Source organism: Ornithorhynchus anatinus, chromosome 11 (genome assembly GCF_004115215.2).
Source record: "Ornithorhynchus anatinus isolate Pmale09 chromosome 11, mOrnAna1.pri.v4, whole genome shotgun sequence".
In the NCBI taxonomy this organism is placed as follows: Eukaryota; Metazoa; Chordata; class Mammalia; order Monotremata; family Ornithorhynchidae; genus Ornithorhynchus; species Ornithorhynchus anatinus.
The window spans coordinates 14,952,295-14,970,875 of record NC_041738.1 but is presented as its reverse complement, the minus strand read 5'-3'; the positions used below and the strand labels follow the sequence as shown (position 1 = coordinate 14,970,875).

Below are 18,581 nucleotides of genomic sequence, written 5' to 3'. Positions count from 1 at the left end.
TAAATAAGGAGGCGGCTGCAGTGTCCGGCAGGACTGGACGGCGGGGGGAGTGGGCGATCCGCGTCTTCGACAGCCAGGACTTGCTGGCCGGGATGGACGGCCCGGTGACCTTAGAGGTCTGGAGCAGCCCGGCTCCCTACGCCGAAGTGTCCGGTAGCTCCGGACTGGCCAACGCCGCCGACTTTCTCAGCCGGGAGCTGGAGGAAGGTAGCGGCAGGGGAGCCCCGCGGAGGGTGGGGTCCTGGACGCCCCATCCCGGAGCGGACCCCTGCCCCTCCTACCTCGCTGGGCTCCAAATTGCCGTTGCAGGTTCCGGCCAGCCACTGATAATAATAATAATGTTGGCATTTGTTAAGCGCTTACTATGTGCAAAGCACTGTTCTAAGCGCTGGGGAGGGTACAAGGTGATTTGGGGGTGGGGGGTTGCTGGGATCCCGGGGACGGAGCTGGGGGGGGGTGACCGGAGTTGGGCTGTTGTGATTTCGGGAAGGAGAGTGGGAGGTGAAGGATGACAGGCTGGGAAAGGGCTTCTGTGAGCTCCGGAAAAGGGGGGAAGGCTGCTGTGATTCCTGTTAGGAGAGTATTAGGTGTGTGTGTGTGTGTTTGGGGGGCTCTTGGGTCCCAGGGCTAGGGTCGCCCAAATTTGCTCAGGGCACTGCTTGGAGCCTGGTAGGAGAAAGGGGCCGAGCCACGGTTGTCATTTAGGTCAGAGCTGCTGTCTGTGATCAGAGGGTGGCCTCTTCCTCTGTGCAGTCCGTGGAGACGGGTCCGTCTTCCAGGCCAGACCTGATTCCATTTCCTGACTGTCCCCAAACCTACCCGGCCCCCGGCTGGAACTGTGGGGCCTGCTGCCGCCCCAGCCCCTGGGGAGGGGTCTGCCTCCAGAGGGTCCATCCATTGGGGAGGGGGGAAAAGGGAGAGGGACTGTGGCTGGAGGCGAAGCTCACGCTCCAATTAGAGCAATTAGGGCCACAGAACTGATGAGAGGAGTGACAGGCCCGGGTGGACGGGGAGAGCAGGGTTGGGGTGGCGGGGGGGCTATCAGGTGGACGTGCCAGACTGCACGCAGCCTGTAAGGCTCACGAGGTGGGAGGGGAGAGGATGGGGGGGTTGCTCTCAAGAAACTACCCCTCCCACATGCCAAGAGCTTTCCACCCGCTGCCCAGCTTTGGGGGAATCTGGGGGGACGGATTAGCCAAAGCCTCATCCTTTGCATTTGCCATCCTGGCCCAGGGACCCTGCCTCCTCCCCTCTCCCCGGGGTTGATTCCCTGAGGTTGGTCAGTTAGAGTGGTATTTATTGAATGTCAGCGGTGGGCAGAGTACTGGGCTAAACGCTCGGGAGAGTACAGTATAACAGAGTTGGTCCACCCTGGGAAGCAGCATCCCCACCCCCAAGGCAGAGGACTCTCTCCTCCCCCACAGCTCCGGAGAAACTGGGTCAAGTCAGCCTTCCATGGGGAGAGGGATGGGGTCCTGAAGAGGCCTCTAGCTGGCATCGCTCTCCTTGTGGGGTGAGGGTCTTTGGAGGCCAGCCCGCTCCCCCCTCATCTCTGGGTCTGGATGAGGCAGATATATCGGAGGGCAGGACAAACAGGGACCACCTTTCTCCCCGCCCCCTCAACGTACTCCTCTGTAGTCTGGACTTGAGGCTGCTGTTGTGGGGGGCGGGGTTGATAATGCCATCCCTGGTGGGCACCCCTAACTGGCACCACCCTGCTCTATCCCCCCCTGCAGTGCTCTGCTCCGAACGGGTGGGCCGGATCACCCAGACCTATCATGACATCGACGCCGTCACCAGCCTCTTAGAGGAGGTAGGTGCCCCCTGCTCCACCCTCAACCACCTTGGACAAATCTGGACATCGTCTGCTGGGTCCGAGCTGCCCCCCTAAGGGCAAGGGGCAGCCTTTGCGTGGGCTTGAAGGTGGGGCGGGGACGGGGGAATCTGCCAGGGTGGGAATTCTGGTTATCCCCAAATTCTGGGTGGTGATGCCTGGGCTCTCTTCCGTCACCCCCAGAAAGAGCGGGACTTGGAGCTGGCAGCCTGCATCGGGCAGTCGCTACTGAAGCAGAATTCTTCCCTGACCGAACGCAATGAACAGCTGGAGGAACAGCTGGAGCAGGCCAAGGAGGAGGTGGGGCCCGGGGCTAGCAGACAGAGGATCACATTGGAGACAGGGGAAGGCTTAGGGGGAGGACGGGGGGGAGGAGAGAGGAACAGTGGCTCCAGAGGGAGGCAGGGAGGGATTGAGTGAGGTTTGCTGCAGGCGGGAGCCCTTTGGAGGCCTCAGTAACACTCTGCTTTCCCTATCCTCTTCATACAAATGGATTGACAACAAGGGTCTGGAAGTCAGAGGGACCTGGGTTCTAATTCTGGCTCTGCCACTTGTCTGCTGTGTGTCTTTGGGCAAGTCACTTAACTTCTCTGAGCCCCAGTTACCTGGGCTGAAAAATGAGGATTAAGACTGTGAGCCCCATATGGGACCATGGACTATGTCCAACGTGACTAGCTTCTATCAGTCCCCTCATTTAGTACAATGGCTAGCACAAAGTGCTTAACAGATACCATAAGCACCCCTTCAAAACACACTTGTCATATTGTGATTTGATTTCTGAATTAACCTCCTTTCTGATCTCCCTGCTTCAAGTCTCTCCCTTTTCCAGACCTCACTTCACTCCCTTGCTTGTATCTTTCTAAAATGGCATTTTTGCACCAGTCTCCTTCCTCTCCAGACACCTCCAATGTTTATCTGTTCTCCTCTCCATCATAGGGAAGCTCCTGGAGATTAGCTTTAAAGTATTCCATTAGCTTTCCCTCTTGCCCACACTGTCCCGCTACACCTCAGTTTGAATTCTCCATATCCCCCAAGTTCATTTTCTTGTCTTGTCCTCTATTCTCTCACCCCTGACTTCTTACTCACCCCCTTCCTCCTTCCTGAAACTCCCTCCCCCTTCAAATCCTCCAGGCTTCAGCTCTCCCCATTTTCAGAGTCCTCCCCAAAGCCCACCTCCTCCACTGTGATTTTCCAGATGCATTTTTCTCATCTCCAGGCCACATGCTCTCAACTCACACCCCAGTTATTTTGCACCACCTCTGTTTATGCGCTCCCAACCCCTTCTGTACATGTCGATTTACATATTCCATTATTTAAGCACTCATCTAATAATTGTAGTATTTGTTGAACGCTTACTGTGTGCCAGGCACTGTACTAAACTCTGAGGTACATACAAAATAATTGGGTTGGGCACAGTCCCTGTCCCACATGGGCCTCACAGTCTTAATCCCCATGTTACAGATGAGGTTACTGAGGCACAGAGAAGTGAAGTGACTTACCCGAAGTCATAGAGCAGGGAAGTGGTGGAGCTGGGATTAGAACTCAGGTCCTTCTTACTCCCAGGCCTATGCTCTTTCCACTAGGCCATGCTGCTTCTAATTGATTATCAGATTGGTCTTCTGATCAGTTAGCATTTATTGAGCAGCTTCTATGCTCAGAGCACCTTTCTATCTAGATCCATAATCAATAATCCTATTAGGCTGTAAACTTCTCCAGGGCTGGTACTGCATACAAATTCTATTGTATTTTCCTCTCCCAGTCAATTTGAATTTGAGTGCTTACTGTCTGCATAGCACTTACTAAGTGCTTGGAGGAGATTAATACAATAGAACTGGTAGACCCGATCCCTGCCAACAAGAAGCTCAAAATCTAGAGGGGGAGACAGACCTTAAAAAGGAATTATGAGTATGAACGTAAGTGCCAAGGTTGCACTCAATAAATATGATTGAATGAATGAATATTATGGCTTAAAGTGCCAAATGCAGAAATGATGCAGAAGGTGAGGGAGTAGGAGAGATGAGGACTTAGTCAGGGAATGCTTTTTGGAGGAGGTGTGATTTTTCAAGTTTCCCTGATTGATATCCATCTTTCCATTGTTACTTCCTATCTGGAATCATTTTTTGAATGTAGGGATGGAGTAGGGTAGGGATTGAGTCTTCAAACTTAATTTAACCCCCACCTCCCCCATCCTCCCGACAGCCGAGGAGGAATATTCCCACTCCCTCATCAACCAAAGCCTCCAGTTCATCATCATCAATCGTATTTATTGAGTGCTTACTATGAGCAGAACACTGTGCTAAGCGCTTGGGAGAGTAGACTGTAAGCTAGTTTTGGGCAGGGGACAGATGTGCTAATTCTGTTGTACTCTCCCAAGTGTTTAGTACAGTGCTCTGAGCAGAGTAAGCGCTCAAATACCATGGATTGATTACAACACAACAGAGTTGGCAGACATGTTCCCTGCCCATGACGGGCTTACGGTCTAGTGTGGAGCGCTCAGTCCTTGGGAGGAGGCTGCAAGACTGTAAGCTCGTTGTGGCAGAGAATATGTCTGTTTATTGTTATATTGTGCTCTCCCAAGTGCTTAGTACAGTGCTCTGCGCACAGTGCTCAAAAAATCAGATTGAATGAATGAATATGAGCCACTGACTGACCGCTCTCTCTCACCCGCTGTAGATCGCCCAGTTGCGGCATGAGGTGGCCATGCGCGATGACCTCCTCCACCTGTACACCAACACCACGGAGGACAGCGATCCTCCCAGCGCCACCGCCACCCCGTGAGTGTCTGGCCCTGCCCCCACCCTCAGGGCAGCTCACGGGCGACCCGGGAACTCCTGCCGGGGCCACCGGGGTCTCAGTTTCCCCAGCAAGGGTGGGGGACCCACCGCTCTCCTTCTAACCCATCCCCCCGCAGGTTACGGCGCAATGACTCATCGCTGTCCCTCCAGCACAGCGTCCAGCTGGAGGTGCTGCAGCAGAAGCTCAGGGGGCTGGAGGAGGAGAACGAGCAGCTGAGGTTTGAGGTGAGGTTCGAGGGGGGCGGGGGGGGAGGGGGGCAGGGGAAAAAGGCCTAGCTGGGATCCAAGGCCAAGGTCCGACATTGTCCCTCCTCCAACATCCCAGGCCACCAGCATCGCCACGGAGACTTCCCACTATGAGGATCAGGAGCAGCAGCTGATGTTGGATTGTGTGGAGCAGTTCTGTATGTGGGCCAGCTTTTGGGAGGGAGGGGACAAAGGGGGCTTGTTGTGGGGGAGGGAGGAGGTCGATGGGGCAGTCAAAAGGGCCTGGGAGTCAGAGTCTCGGTTCTAATCCCCGCTCTGCCACTTACCTGCTGGGTGATCTTGGGCAAGTTATTTAATTTGTCTCAGTTCCCTTGTAGGCAGAATGGGGATTCAATACCTGTTCTCCTCCCTACTTGGAACATGAGCCTCGTGTGGGTCCTGATTAACTTGTATCTACCCTTACTGTGTGTCAAGCACTGTGCTAAGTGCTTAACAAATACTATCTTTATTATTATTATTATCGGGGGGAGAGTTTGAGGGGGAATCTGGGAGAAGAGGTCGAAGGGCCTCTGGAGCGGGGAGGAGAGTTTCAGGTGGGGAAGAGTGGAGGTCCTGGAGGTGTTCGAAGGGGATCTGGGGTGACAAAGGCGAGAGCAGTGTGGCCTAGTGGATGGAGCACAGGCCTTGGAGTCAGAAGGACCTGGGTTCTAGTCCTGGCTCCCCCACGTGTCTGCTGTGTGATTTTGGCAAGTCACTTCACTTCCCTGTGCCTCCGTTACCTCATCCGTAAAATGGAGATTGAGAATGTGAACTCCATGAGGGACAGGGACTGTGTCCAACCCGATTTGCTTGTATCCACCCCAGAGCTCAGTACAGTGACTGGCACATAGTAAGTCCTTAATAAATACCATTATTATTAGTATCTACTCCAGTGCTTGGATCAGTGGCTGACACACAGTAAGCAATTAACTAATACAAAAAAAAAAAAAGGTTCCCAGTGGTGAGGGGAGTTTGGGATGGGGAACTTGTGTTGGGGGGTTTGTGACCGTGGTGTCCACCCCAGCGGAGGCGAGCCGCCAGGTGACCGCTCTGTCGGAGGAGCTGTCCCGGAGGGTGGAGGAGCAGGCGCGGCAGCAGGAAGAGATCAGCCAGCTCCTGGGCCAGATTGCAGGGCTGCAGAGCCGCTGCCGGGCGGTGAGCGATCCCCCAGACCACGCCCTCAGGCCACCCCTAGGGACGATGCCCTGGGAGGTGACGGGTAACGTGGGCTGGTGGAATGTGAGATCACTGGTGGGCGTTGGGTAACGTGGGCCGGCATCGGGGAGATCCCGGGGAGGAGGGGGTTACAGGGGGCCGGTGGGAGGTGGGATCCCTGGGGGGCACGGTGAGAAATGTGGGCCTGCGGGGGTCTCTGCAGTTTGGGACAGAGAGGGACGAATTGCAGCAGCACCTGGCGGCATCACGAGAAGTCCAGCAGCAGCTCCGCACTGAGGTCCGTCCCATCCCTCCCTGGTTCAGTCAATTGTATTGATTGAGTGCCTACACTGTGCAGAACACTGAATTAAGCGCTTGGCAAAGTACAATATAAAAATATAACAGAGGCGCGTGGATAGAGCACAGGCCTGGGAGTCAGAAGAACCTGGGTTCTAATGTGGCTCCGCCATTTGTTGACTGTGTGACCTTGGGCCGGGCACTTCACTTGTCTGGGCCTCAGTTTCCTCATCTGTAAAATGAGGATTAAGACTTTGAGCCCCATGAGAGACAGGGACCATGCTCAACATGATTATCTTGTATCTACCCCAGCACTTAGACCAGTGCTTGACATATAATATGTGCTTAACAAGTACTGTCATCATCAGCATTCCCTGCCCACAAGGAGCTTACGCTCCTTGTGGAAGCACTTGTGGAAGAAGGAGGCACTTTCCCATACCCAGACCCGAGTGCAGCCCCAGAGATTTAGGATTGTTCCCGGGCTGGGAGGAGGGGTTGTCGGAAGATGCCCATCTGAGGGTGACTGGCTGGTGTTGCCTGTAGCTTCAGGATCTGCAGGAGAAGTATGCTGAGTGCGGGGCCATGCTGACCGAGGCCCAGGAGGAGCTGAGAAACCAGCGGAACCGCGACCTCCCCAGCAGCACCGTCAACCACTACAGCAATCTGCACGCTCTGCCCCTGGTGAGCCCAGGACCCGCTCCCCGCAGCCTCCGGGACCCGCCCCCACTCCCGCGGTCTCTCTGACCCCAGGTCTCCTGCTTCCAGGACTCTCTGGCTGCAGAGATCAAGGGGACAATGAAGAAACGCTCTGGAAGCCAGCTGTCCGAGCATGGGTGAGGAGCAGGGGCTCGGGTCAGGGATAAGGCGGGAAGGGAGGTGCAAGTGGGAGTGCATTCGTTCTCCGCTGCTCCCCGAGCCTGCTCTGTGTCACTTTCTGGTCTGGGGGGGCCCACGCCTGCAGCTACTGGTTTGACTGCCCTTCTCTCCTCTCCTGGCTGCCAGCACCTTGCGCCGGGCCTTCGAGACCGTCAAAGCAGTGAACCAGAGCAGCCGAGCCGGCTCAGTCGCCGGGACTCCTCAGCACCTCTCTGAATCAGTCCCCGGGACCCCCCAGCACCTCTCTGGCTCCCTGCAGCGCAGCCAGCCCGGAACCCCGCACTCCGTCTTGGACTCTGTTAGCAGTGCCTCTGGGGACCCCCTGTGAGTGAAAGGGGGAGGGAGGGCTGATTGGGTGATAGAAGCGAAGTGGGTGGGCATCACAAGGGGCTGCACAAGTCCTGCGAACCCACCTCTACACAGTTGGAGCCATGGGGGTGGGTGTTGGGCAACTAGGACTCAAAAGCTCCCTCCCCACTTTCCAGGAGTGAAGTGACCACCAAGGAGGAGGCGGCGGGCACCCCTGGTGGCAAGACCCTGGAGCAGGTGCTGCGGCGCCTGGAGGCCTGGCAGGTGACCCAGGGGGCAGAGCGGGTACCGAGGACGCCCATCAGGGATGAAGATGGCTTCAGTGTGCTCCCCGGGTCCGACTGCTATGAGCTCCCAGGCCCTGGGCCGTCCCTAGGCTCGCTGGTCTACCTGCCTGAGAAGCTGCAGATCGTGAAGCCCCTGGAAGGTAGGGGGTGTTGGTTATGTCAACTGGGAGGGGCGTCACCAATGGGGAGGGGAACCAATAAGGCAACAGTATTGAGGGCCTGCTGATGCCTGTACCTCATGAAGGCTTGGGAGAGTTCAGCAGGAGGAAGACACCCGTCTTCTGCCCTCAAGGAATTTACACTTCAGTAGGGGAGAGAGACAGATAAATTATTTCGAAACAGAGCAGGAGGAAGAACAAGGACCAGGCAGGTAGCAGGCTAAGTGGGTTGGGATGAAATAACTGAATGGTATACACATGCATGCAGCATGTTAGCTAGACTATCAGTTCACTGTGGGCAGGGAATGTGTCTGTGTATTATATTGTACTCTCACAAGCCCTTTGCACACAGTAAGTGCTCAATAAATATGAATGAATGAAGCAAATGCTAAGGATGGGTGTAAATACTATGGGTTAAGGGTAACTGTTGTGAATTAATCAGGGAAGGCTTCAGGGAGAAGTTGGGATTTCAGAAATGGTTTGATGGAGAGACCAGAGATCTGCCAGAAGTGAATGGGAATGGAGTTTTAGGTAGGTGGGGTAGAAATAATTGAAGCTGATGATGGGAAGGAGTTTCTGTTTGATGCAGGGAGGAGTAGGCAACCATTGGGAGGGATTTAAAGAGTGGAGAGATGTGCAGAATGATTTTTTTAGAAAAATGATCTGGGCAGCACAGCGAAATATGGACTGGACAGGGGAGAGTGTGGAGGCAGGGAGGTCAGTGAGGAGACTGATTCATTCATTCAGTCAGTCACTTATTAAGTGCTTACTGTGTGCAGAGCAAATAAACAGGCACGTTCCCTGCCCACAATGAGCTTAAAGTCTCTAGAGGATTTAGTAATCAGGTTGTGATGCGACAAGTGACCAGACAAGTGGCAGTTTGGATGGAGAGGAAGGGCTGGATTTCAAAGAAAGAACTAGTAGGGTTTAGTGACTGACCTAATATGGGGATTGAAAGAAAGAGAGGAGTCAAGGATAATGCCGTGGTTGATTTGGAAGGCAGGGTGAATGTTGGTGTTTTCATCAAAGTCGGAAAAGTTAAGGCTTTCTTTGATTAAATTTTAATACAGACAAGTTATTCGAATGTATCGTAAGGTGGACAGAGGAGCGGATTTGGGAGGAAGGATAAGGAGTTCATTTTTGGAGCGATTGAGCTTGAAGTGCTGCTGAGAATCTGTGCAGAGTTGTCCTGGAAGCAGGAGGAGATGCGTGACTGCAGTAGAGGGAAGAGGTCAGGAGAGTGGATTGCAGAAAGGGGAGAGGAAGATTTGGGAGTCATTCACCTAGAGGTAACAGTGGGAGCTGTGAGGGTGGATGGGAGTGGGTGTAGATAGAGAACAGAAAGGGACCTGGAACTGAACATTGAGGGCCCCCTACATTTAGGTAGGAGACCCAGAAAGAGCCGACAAAAGAGCGAGCGTCCAGAGAGATGGGAAAATGAGGAGAGAACAGTGCCAGTGAAGCCAAGGATAGGTAGTGTTTCCTGGAGAAGAGGGTGGCCAATAGTGTCAGAGACTGCTGAGAGGCGGAGAAGGGTTAGATTGAAGTAGAGTCTGTTAGATTTGGCGAGGGGGAAACTGTTGGCGACCTTGGCATGGGGGAGGGAGTGTCAGGCTGGGCAACAGTGGAAAAGAGGAAATGGAGAAGCAGTGTGGCCTAGTGGAAAGAGTGCGGGCCTGCGAGTCAGAGAACCTGGAACCTAAATCTGGATCTACCACTTGCCACTTCTCTGTGCCTCAGCTTCCTCATTGGTAAAATGGGGATTAAGTAAATCATACTCCTACTTAGACTGTGAGTGCCATGAGGGACAGGAACTGTCCACCCTCATTACCTTGTATCTACCCCAGTGTTTGGTACAGTACCTGTCACAAAGCACTTAACAAATGCCACTACTACTATTACTGTTATTACTATATTAGTAATTAATAATGGAGGTGGGAGAGAAGCAAGGTAGGTATACAGTGAGGTGAGTTTGGGAGGAGTGAAGAGAGCGAGCTGGGGAGTCAGGGTCAAGAGTCCATATGTAAGATGGGAATAGCTGGTGGGAGAGCCGCAAAACCAAATGGGAGATGTTTCTGCTTGCTGCGGTGGGAAGTGGGCCAATGTTGGTAAGCGCTCAATAAACACCATTAATTGATTGGTAGCTTTTTAAGAGAGGGAAGATGTTCGCAAGCAATGTTGCAGGAAGGTGATCCAGGCGGCAGTGTGGCGAATCAACCTAGGAGGAGGAGGAGACAGGGAGGCTAGTGAGGAGGCCAGTGCTGTGCTTTAGCCAGGATGTGATGAATGCCCAAACTCGAGTGCAGGAGAGGAAGGGGAGGGGGCGGATCTGTAGAATATTGTGGAGAAAGAAGCCCGGGGGAGGGGTTCCTGGGGTTGGTCAGTATCTGGGAGGGCTGACCTTGGGGTTCTCCCCCAACACTTCTGCAAGGGGCTCAGTCTCCCTGTCCTGTGGGGTTGGGCAGGGGCAGCTGGTTGGAGTGGGGAGGGGGAATCTCATGTTCAGGCGGTGGACTCAGGTACCTCTCCTTTTCATACAGGTTCAGTGACCCTGCACCATTGGCAGCAGCTGGCACAGCCCCACCTGGCTGGCATCCTGGACCCACGGCCTGGCGTCCTGACCAAGGACTTCCGGAGGCTGGAGGTGGATGCAGAGGAGGTTTACAACCTTCAGGACCTGGAGGAGGATGAGGTGGATGCTGTGGTCAAGGGCCGTCCTCCAGGTGAGCCCATCCAGGTCTGGGGTGTAGAGAGAGGGGTCCCTGAGGAGATATGTTCTACTCTCCCGTCACAGCCCCACCTCCACTCTGCTTTTCTGCCCGTCTCTGGTCGTGTGTCAGGAAGTCTTCCTCCCGCTTCTCCTCTGGGCACACACTGTCTGGCCCTTCCTCTGTCTGCCTGTCTCCCCAACCCTCTCCCACCCCAGGCCTTCCTCTGCCTGTTCCCTTCCCCCTCCTCCCCGCCCCCACCCCTTCTTTTGCTTGCTGCCCGCCCTCCCCCCCCGACCCCCCGGCTGGACCCTCCTCCCTTTTTAATAATGTTGGTATTTGTTAAGCGCTTACTATGTGCTGAGCACTGTTCTAAGCGCTGGGGTAGACACAGGGGAATCAGGTTGTCCCACGTGGGGCTCACAGTCTTAATCCCCATTTTACAGATGAGGGAACTGAGGCACCGAGAAGTTAAGTGACTTGCCCAAAGTCACACAGCTGACAAGTGGTAGAGCCGGGGTTCGAACCCATGACCTCTGACTCCAAAGCCCGTGCTCTTTCCAGTGAGCCACGCTGCTTCAGTTTTTGACAGAGGGGCAGACAGTCATCTCAGAGGGTCAGACAATCATATATATTGAACATCTCCTATTTGTAGAACATTGTACTGAATGCTTGGAAGAGTACGACAGAGTTAGAAGATGTAATCCCTGCCTTCAAAGAGTTTAAAGGGGAGGTAGACGCAAAATAAATAATATACTGTTAGGTGGAAGAAAGAGTTTGGAAAGATGGAAAGAGACAGTATCTGAGCAGTGGAGTATGTAAATTGATGCATACAAAATGTGGCAGATGACTGAAGTGCTGAAAGTTGTAGAAGGGAGATTATGATCTTGGGGTGAAGAAAATTAGAGAAGGCCTCTCGGTGGAGGTGGGGTTTCAAGAGGGCTTGAAGATGGGGAGAGCTGGGGCCTGGCTGATTTGAAGGGGGAGAGAGTTCCAGGCTGAAGGTAGGACATGAGCAGAAAGGTAGAGTTTGGGAATGTCAAGAACAAGGTATGAGAGTATGAGGTATGAGCTTGAATGGAAGGAAGAATGTAAGCTGGGGTGTAGTGAGAGGCAAGAGTAGCTAGGTAAGAGGAAGTGAACTGATGGAATGTCTGGAAGCTTGGGGTTAGGAATCTTTGAGGAATGGGTAAGGAAAGGAATTGGTAATTATCAGAGGCTTTAAAGGAGTGGAGAGAAAGATGAGCTGGGCAGCAGACTGAAGTATGGACTAGAGAGGAGGGGGATTACCCGGGAGAGTACCAGTGAGGAGCCTGATGAAATAGGTAAGCTAGAATATAACCAGTGTCCAGACCAGGGTGGTGGCCATTTGGTGGATAAAGAGGAAGGGGCAAATCCAGGGAATGTTGTGGAGGAAAAGCTGACAGGATTTAATGAACTACTCGGTGTGAGAGTTGAGAGAGGGGGAAGAATCAAGGATAATGCCAAGATTTGTGGGCTTGTGAGACAGAGGTGGTGATGGTGTTAACTGTGATGGGAAAATTGTGAGGAGAGGGTTTGGGAGGGAAGATGAGTTCAGTTTTCTACATGTTGAGGTTAAGGTGGTAGTGGGGCATCCATGAGGAGATGTTCCGGAGATAAGAGGAAGGAGGAGAGTGGTTAGGGTTAGTGAGAGAGATCTGGGAGTTATCAAAGGAGAAGGGTAGGGGACCGAGAGCTGAGCTTTGAGGAACCCCCACAAATATGGGGTGAGAGGCAGAAGAAAAGCCAGTAAAAGAGGCAGAGAGGGAGAGGTAGAAGGCACAGCCCCACTTGGCTGGCATCCTGGACCCACAGCCTGGCGTCCTGACCAAGGACTTCCGGAGGAAGTACTTACTCCGGGTAAATTACACTAATATCTGTCTCCCTCTCTAAACTGTAAGCTTGTTATGGGCAGGGAACGTATCAGCTAATTCTGTTGCTTTTTCCCAAGTGCTTAGTACAGTGCTCTGCAAATAGTAAGCGCTCACCTAATACCGTTGATTGATTGTGTGGTCCACGGTGTTTAAGGAACCAAGAATTTGAGGAGGATTAGGCTACAGTGGAGTCCATTAGACTTGGCAAGGAAGGAGGAGATCATAACTTTGGAGAGAGCAGTCTAGGTGGAGTGTAGAGGATGGAAACCAGATTGGAGTAGGTCAAGAGTTGGAGGAAAGTGGAGGTAATAGGAGCTTAAAAGCTGTCTGAGGAGTTTGGATAGGAATGAGAGGAGGAATGTGGGGCAATAGTGGTAGTCAGAGGAGGTTATTTTTAGGATAAGGGATTCATTTATTTATAATATCTATCCTCCCTCCAGCCCCTCACCCCCCTACCCCAGACTGTAAGCTCATTGTGGTCAGGGAATATGTCTACCAACTTTGTTATACTGTACTCTTTCAAGCACTTAGTACAGTGCTCTGCACACAGTAAGCACTCAATAAATATGATTGATAGGGGAGATATGGGTATGTTTGAAGGTTGAGGGAAAAGAGTCATGAGAGAGAGAGCAGTTGAAGATGGTGGTTGGACAGAGAGAAAGAGTGAGTGTCCTTCTTGAAGCTGTTTGTTGTGGGTAGGGAACATGTCTACCAACTCTGTTGTACTCTCCCAAGTGCTTAGTACAGTGCTCTGCATTTAGTAATCGCTCAGTAAATACCATTGACTGAGTGTCAGTGTTATTAGGTGAGAGGAATGGGGTAAAGATGGGGTAGAATTTGAAAGCCAGAAAGAGCATCCCGTGGGAGATGCCTGGGAAGAATAAGAGATTGGATGTAAGGGTGGGTAGAAGTTAGGGAAGTGAAGGGAAGATTTTGGGGGAGCCTACACCTGATGGCTTCAGTTTTGTCAGCAAAATATTGGCCAGGTCATCAGGGGCAAGAGTAGGTCGGTGGGAGCACTGGGGGGGGGCGGTGAGTTTCATCATCAGTGGCATTTATTGAGCACTTACTCTGTGCAGAGCACTATATTAAGTATTTGGGAGAGGACAGTATAACAAAATTGGTAGTTGCTTTCCTGCACCACAGAAGCAAGTTAGAGGTATGAAATAGTTGCTGGGGGTTGGGGGCAATGGGCATGGGACTCGATGAGGGAGAAGTATTATTAATAGTAATTGTGGTATTTGTTCAGGTGTTTACTATGAGCCAAGCAGTAGGAGAGGTACAAGATAATCAGATCGCAGTCCCTGTCCCACATGGGGCTCATAGTCTAGCGGGGAGGGAGAACAGGTAATGAATTCCCATTTTAATCCATCAGTCAGACTTATTGAGTGCTTACTATGTTCAGAGCACTGTACCATGTGCTTGAGAGAGTACAATGTAACAAAGTCGGAAGACATGTTCCCTGCCAAAAAGGAACTTTCAGTCTAGAGCACGTTTTACAGATGAGGAAACTGAGGCCCCGAGAAATTGTGACCTACCAAGATCACTGGCCAAGGATATGAAGAGAAGGTCCAGAGGTCTGTCCTTCTGTTCTATCTTATCTCCTTTCTTCTCCTCTCCCTGCATCTCCCCCACTCACTGTACCCCCCCGCTCTCCCGGCCCAGTGCCTTCAGCCTGGTCCCTGGTTGCCTGCTCCTGGTTATGCCTCTTCCTCTCCTTTCGTCCCATCCTCCTCCCTCCCTCCTGCCTGCCCTTCCCTCCCATGATGGTGTCCTCCCCTGTTAACCTCGTGTTTCCTGTCCCGTTCCAGTGTTGCACCCTAACAATCTCCCCCAGACCCCGGCCACCCACACCATTACCACCTGCCGCCCTGCCCGCCCCACTTCCTCCGACGTCACCTCAGTCACCCACAGGTAAGGTGTCGTGACCCCCTCCCTCCACCCTGACCTCCAGTGCCCTTGCCATTCTCCCTTGCCCTCCACAGCCCAGGCTTGAGCTGTCTCTTCCCTCCCCAGCACCCCCCGGCGCCAGGGGCCGGTCTTGGGGCTCGGCAGTGTTTGTGGAGCCACCAGCACAAGGAGGCAGAAAGCGGGCTGGGCCTGGAGGGGGAGGGGCGTGCCAGGGGTGTGCCTGGTTCTTGGGAGATGAGAGTGTGGGGTCCCCTCCTGCCCCTCCTTTCTAAGGCTAAGGGAGAAGGGAATAAAGGTCCTAATGATAATAATGGTATTTGTTAAGCACTTACTATGTGCCAAGTACTGTTCTAAGCACCAGAGTAGATACCAGGTAATCAGGTTGTCCCACGTGAGACTCACAGTTTTAATCCCCATTTTTACAGATGAGGTAATTGAAGCACGGAGGAGTTTAGTGATTTGCCCAAAGTCACACAGCTGACGAGTGGCAGAGCTGGGATTAGAACCCACGACCTCTGACTCCCAAGCTCGGTCTCTTTCCTCTAAGCCATGCTGCTTCTCTATTGTGGGCAGCTTTGCCTCAACCAGGGTTTAGGAGGTGGAAGAGATGGGGCGTTTGGCCCTTCCAGTCCCCCCATGTACGGCCAGGGCTGGCACCAAGTCACTGAGGCGCTGATGACCCCCCTCTTCGCAGCAGTTTCCAGGGGATTTAGCCCTTATGTCAGTCAGTAAATCGGATTTATTGAGCATTTACTGTGTGCAGATTGCACATTGGAAAGTACAAAATAGACACATTCCCTACCACAACAAGCTTGCAGTCTAGAGGGGGAGACAGTCATTAATGGATTGGGGGGAGGGCGGGAGACAGGGAGGATGCTATAGTGTGGTATTGCCCTTTTGCCCATTTGAATATTTTACCATTCGTTGGAACCCTAATCCTGGAAGGAGGCTTAAGAAAGATCCTTTGATCCAGTCCCCTCCCTCCAGGCGGGTGCCGCCTGAACCCTTTTTGTTGGGTGTATAGGGTTAGACATGGAGGGGTCAGTTGCCCTAAGCTGGTTATAGTGTAGTGAATAGAGCACAGGCCTGGGAGTCAGAAGGTCGTGGATTCTAATCGCGGTAATGCCATTTGTCTGCTGTGTGACCTTAGGCAAGTGGTTTCACTTCTCTGGGCCTCACCTCATCCGTAAAATGGATATTGAGACTGAGCCCCACATGGGACAGGGACTGGGTCCAACCTGATTTGTTTGTATCCCCCCCCAACAGGGCTGCTTTAGTACAGTGCCTGGCACATAATAAGCACTTAACAAATATCACAATTATCATTTTTATTATTACTCTCCCAAGTTCTTAGTACAGTGCTCTGCACACAGTAAACACCAATAAATATGATTGAGTGAACTGGACACTCTCCTTTCAGAGTCCTGTCCTGGGGCTCCACCTCGTCAGAACTAGCCTGCCAGGGCAGGAGAGGAGGCACTGAAGAGGGGGACTGGTGGGGAAGTGGGGGTGAAGGAGTGTGCTGTGTAGGGCACAGTCCAGGAGCTTGGCACTGTTGTCCTGGTGTCTGCCGAGTGCAGGATATGGTACTAAGTGCTTAGGAGAGTCCTCTAGACTGTGAGCTCGTTGTGGGCAGGGAATGTGTCTGTTTGTCTTATGGTACTCTCCCCAGCATGTAGAACAGTGCTTTGCACTCAGTAAGTGCTCAATGAATCTGATTGAATGAATGAATGAGTGAGGAGAGCATAACAGAAGCCAAAATATTGTTCCCTACCCTCATGGGGCCTACATTCTAATCGGGGAGAGAGAGAAAATATTTTCATATAGTGGGGGCACAAGGAAGAATAAGGACGGCCCTGGGAGGAGTAAAAGTGGAAAGCTGAAATTAGGTGAGTAAATAGGGCACATACTTAAATGCATGTTTTTATTTCAATAAGTAGATAAAATTGGGTACAGAGATTGATCTTTACAGTTGACAGGTCGATTGATAGGAACTTAGGTGCTGAGGAAGTGGATAGGAGTGCTATGATCTGGGGGTGGTGGGAGATAATCGGGGAAGGCTTCCTGGAGGAAGTGGGGCTTTAGGAGAGTTGTGAAGATAGGGAGAGCAGTAGTCTAACCCCTCCTCCAGTCTCTTCCTGGAATATTAATAATTGTCGTATTAGCTAAGTGCTTACTGGATAGGGAGAGCAGTCATCTACCCCCTCCTCCAGTCTCTTCCTGGAATATTAATAATTGTCGCTTACTCTGTGAAAAGTACCGTACTAAGCACTGAAGCAAGTACAAGATAACTTGGTTGGACATAGTCTCTGTCCCTCAAGGGGCTCATATAAGAAGGAGAACAGGTTTTGAACCCCCAGTTTGCAGAAATGAAAACTGAGGTTTAGAGAACTAGTGACCTGTCCAAGGTCACCGGGCAGGTGGGATTAGAAGCTCTGGGAGCTGCTGCGGCCCATCCGGAACCCTGAGGATCTTGGGGTAGCCAAGGGGGGTGGCCAGCCGGGGCCTTGGGTTTCACCTCTGTCCTCCCTCTGCCGTGGACCAGTGGGGGCAGAATGTCCCTGGGCAACATCCATCTACCCCATCCCCTCACCAGCTCCTTCCCCCTCTCTCTTTCAGCCTTTGCCATACCATCGTTCCCTCCTGTGGCCCCTCAGAGAAGCTGAACCACTTCCCCACGTCGACCCCCTCCCTGCTGCTGACCCCGACCCTGCCACCGCCTTCATGCCCGGCTGCCCCCTCCAGCCCCGCCTTCTGCCACCTGCTCCCCCTCCTGACTCAGCATGGCATCTCGGCGGCCACCCCCCTGGACTCCCCGACCCCAGCTTGGAGCAGTCGCCCGATGGGCAGCTTTGGCCTCGCCCGAGCCCTCCTGAGAGACGTGAGGGACGCTGGCGAGGGGCACGGGGAGCCCCGCGGCTTCAGTCTCAACCTGGTGCGGAAACTGAGGCAGCTGGGGCTGCATCGGGTGGTCGCGCGGGGGAGCGGGGTGGGGCGAGGGAAGACCCCGGAGCCCCCAGGGACCGGGCCCTGACCCCAGGGGTGGGAAGACCGGGGGAGCAAGAAGGGAAGCCAGGGGGGACGGAGGGGCCTGGTTCCCTCCTCTCCTGCCACCTGCCCAGCCTGGGCCCTCTGGACTGACCTGTTGACCCCCAGCCCAGCCTGCGATATGCACTTTAATCCCTGTTCCACTTCCCTGCCACCCTCTCCCTTCATCTCCCTCAGGGCTGGCGGAGGGTGGGGATGGGAAGGGAGAGGGAGAAGCCCCTAGCACTCCCATCCACCAGAACTTAGTTGGTCTCGTCTGTAAATAAGAGGTTAATATATTTGCACCCCTGCCTCAGCCTCCACCTCGCAGCCCTGGATGGTTTTAATAAACCAGTGTTTTAGGAGTGGATTTTCTCTTTCAACTGTTCATCTTCTCTACCTGGGGGGTGCCCAGGGCCTCTGCATCTCTCCCCAACATGCTCCCTCATTCGAGCCCTCACTGCCTCCTTCCCGCTCCTCCATCCTCCCCGGGCCAGACCGGAGCTGGGGCCCACGGCCTGCTGCAATATCAGGTAAAATTGGTAAAATTCTTGGTAAAGTTCAGCACTTATGGGGATGAGGAGGGAGAGAGCACTGGCCTAGGGAGGGGCTTAGTAAGCAGGGACCTCTCCTCCCCCTCCTGTCTACAGCTTGACCTAGTGGAAAGAGCATGGGCTTGAGAGGCAAAGGTTGTGGGTTCTAATCCTGGCTCTGCCACCTGTCAGCTGTGTGACTTCGGGCAAGTCACTTAACTTCTCTGTGCCTGTTACCTTATCTGTAAAATGGGGATTAAGACTTTGAGCCCCACATGGGATAACCTGATTACCTTGTATTTACCCTACTGCTTAGAACAGTGCTTGGTACATAGCAAGCGCTGAACAATTACCATTATTATTATTATTATTATTATTTACTGAGAGTGGGAGCAGGAGAAAGAACAAGCAGTGTGGCCTAGTGGAAAGAGCACGAGCCTGGGAGTCAGAGAACCTGTGTTCTAATCCCAACTGTACCACATAATAATAAATAATGATGGCATTTGTTAAGCACTTACTATGTGTCAAGCACTGTTCTAAGCACTAAATA

The 18,581-nt window shown here is 52.9% G+C and overlaps 1 protein-coding gene across 1 annotated transcript in view; it reads left to right on the top strand.

Annotated features, from left to right (window-relative positions):
- HAP1 (huntingtin associated protein 1) overlaps positions 1–17,868 on the top strand; it is a 28,268-nt gene extending 10,400 nt beyond the window's left edge. The window contains exons 5-18 of the mRNA XM_029075276.1: positions 1,737–1,813; positions 2,018–2,134; positions 4,508–4,608; positions 4,746–4,854; positions 4,955–5,033; positions 5,900–6,030; positions 6,254–6,328; positions 6,871–7,008; positions 7,093–7,160; positions 7,330–7,527; positions 7,689–7,939; positions 10,498–10,680; positions 14,372–14,474; positions 17,091–17,868. Coding sequence (XP_028931109.1) covers positions 1,737–1,813; positions 2,018–2,134; positions 4,508–4,608; positions 4,746–4,854; positions 4,955–5,033; positions 5,900–6,030; positions 6,254–6,328; positions 6,871–7,008; positions 7,093–7,160; positions 7,330–7,527; positions 7,689–7,939; positions 10,498–10,680; positions 14,372–14,474; positions 17,091–17,505 — 2,045 coding nt within the window. The 3' untranslated portion in view covers positions 17,506–17,868. The remainder of the gene's footprint in view (positions 1–1,736; positions 1,814–2,017; positions 2,135–4,507; positions 4,609–4,745; positions 4,855–4,954; positions 5,034–5,899; positions 6,031–6,253; positions 6,329–6,870; positions 7,009–7,092; positions 7,161–7,329; positions 7,528–7,688; positions 7,940–10,497; positions 10,681–14,371; positions 14,475–17,090) is intronic.
- The last annotated feature ends 713 nt before the right edge of the window (positions 17,869–18,581 follow it).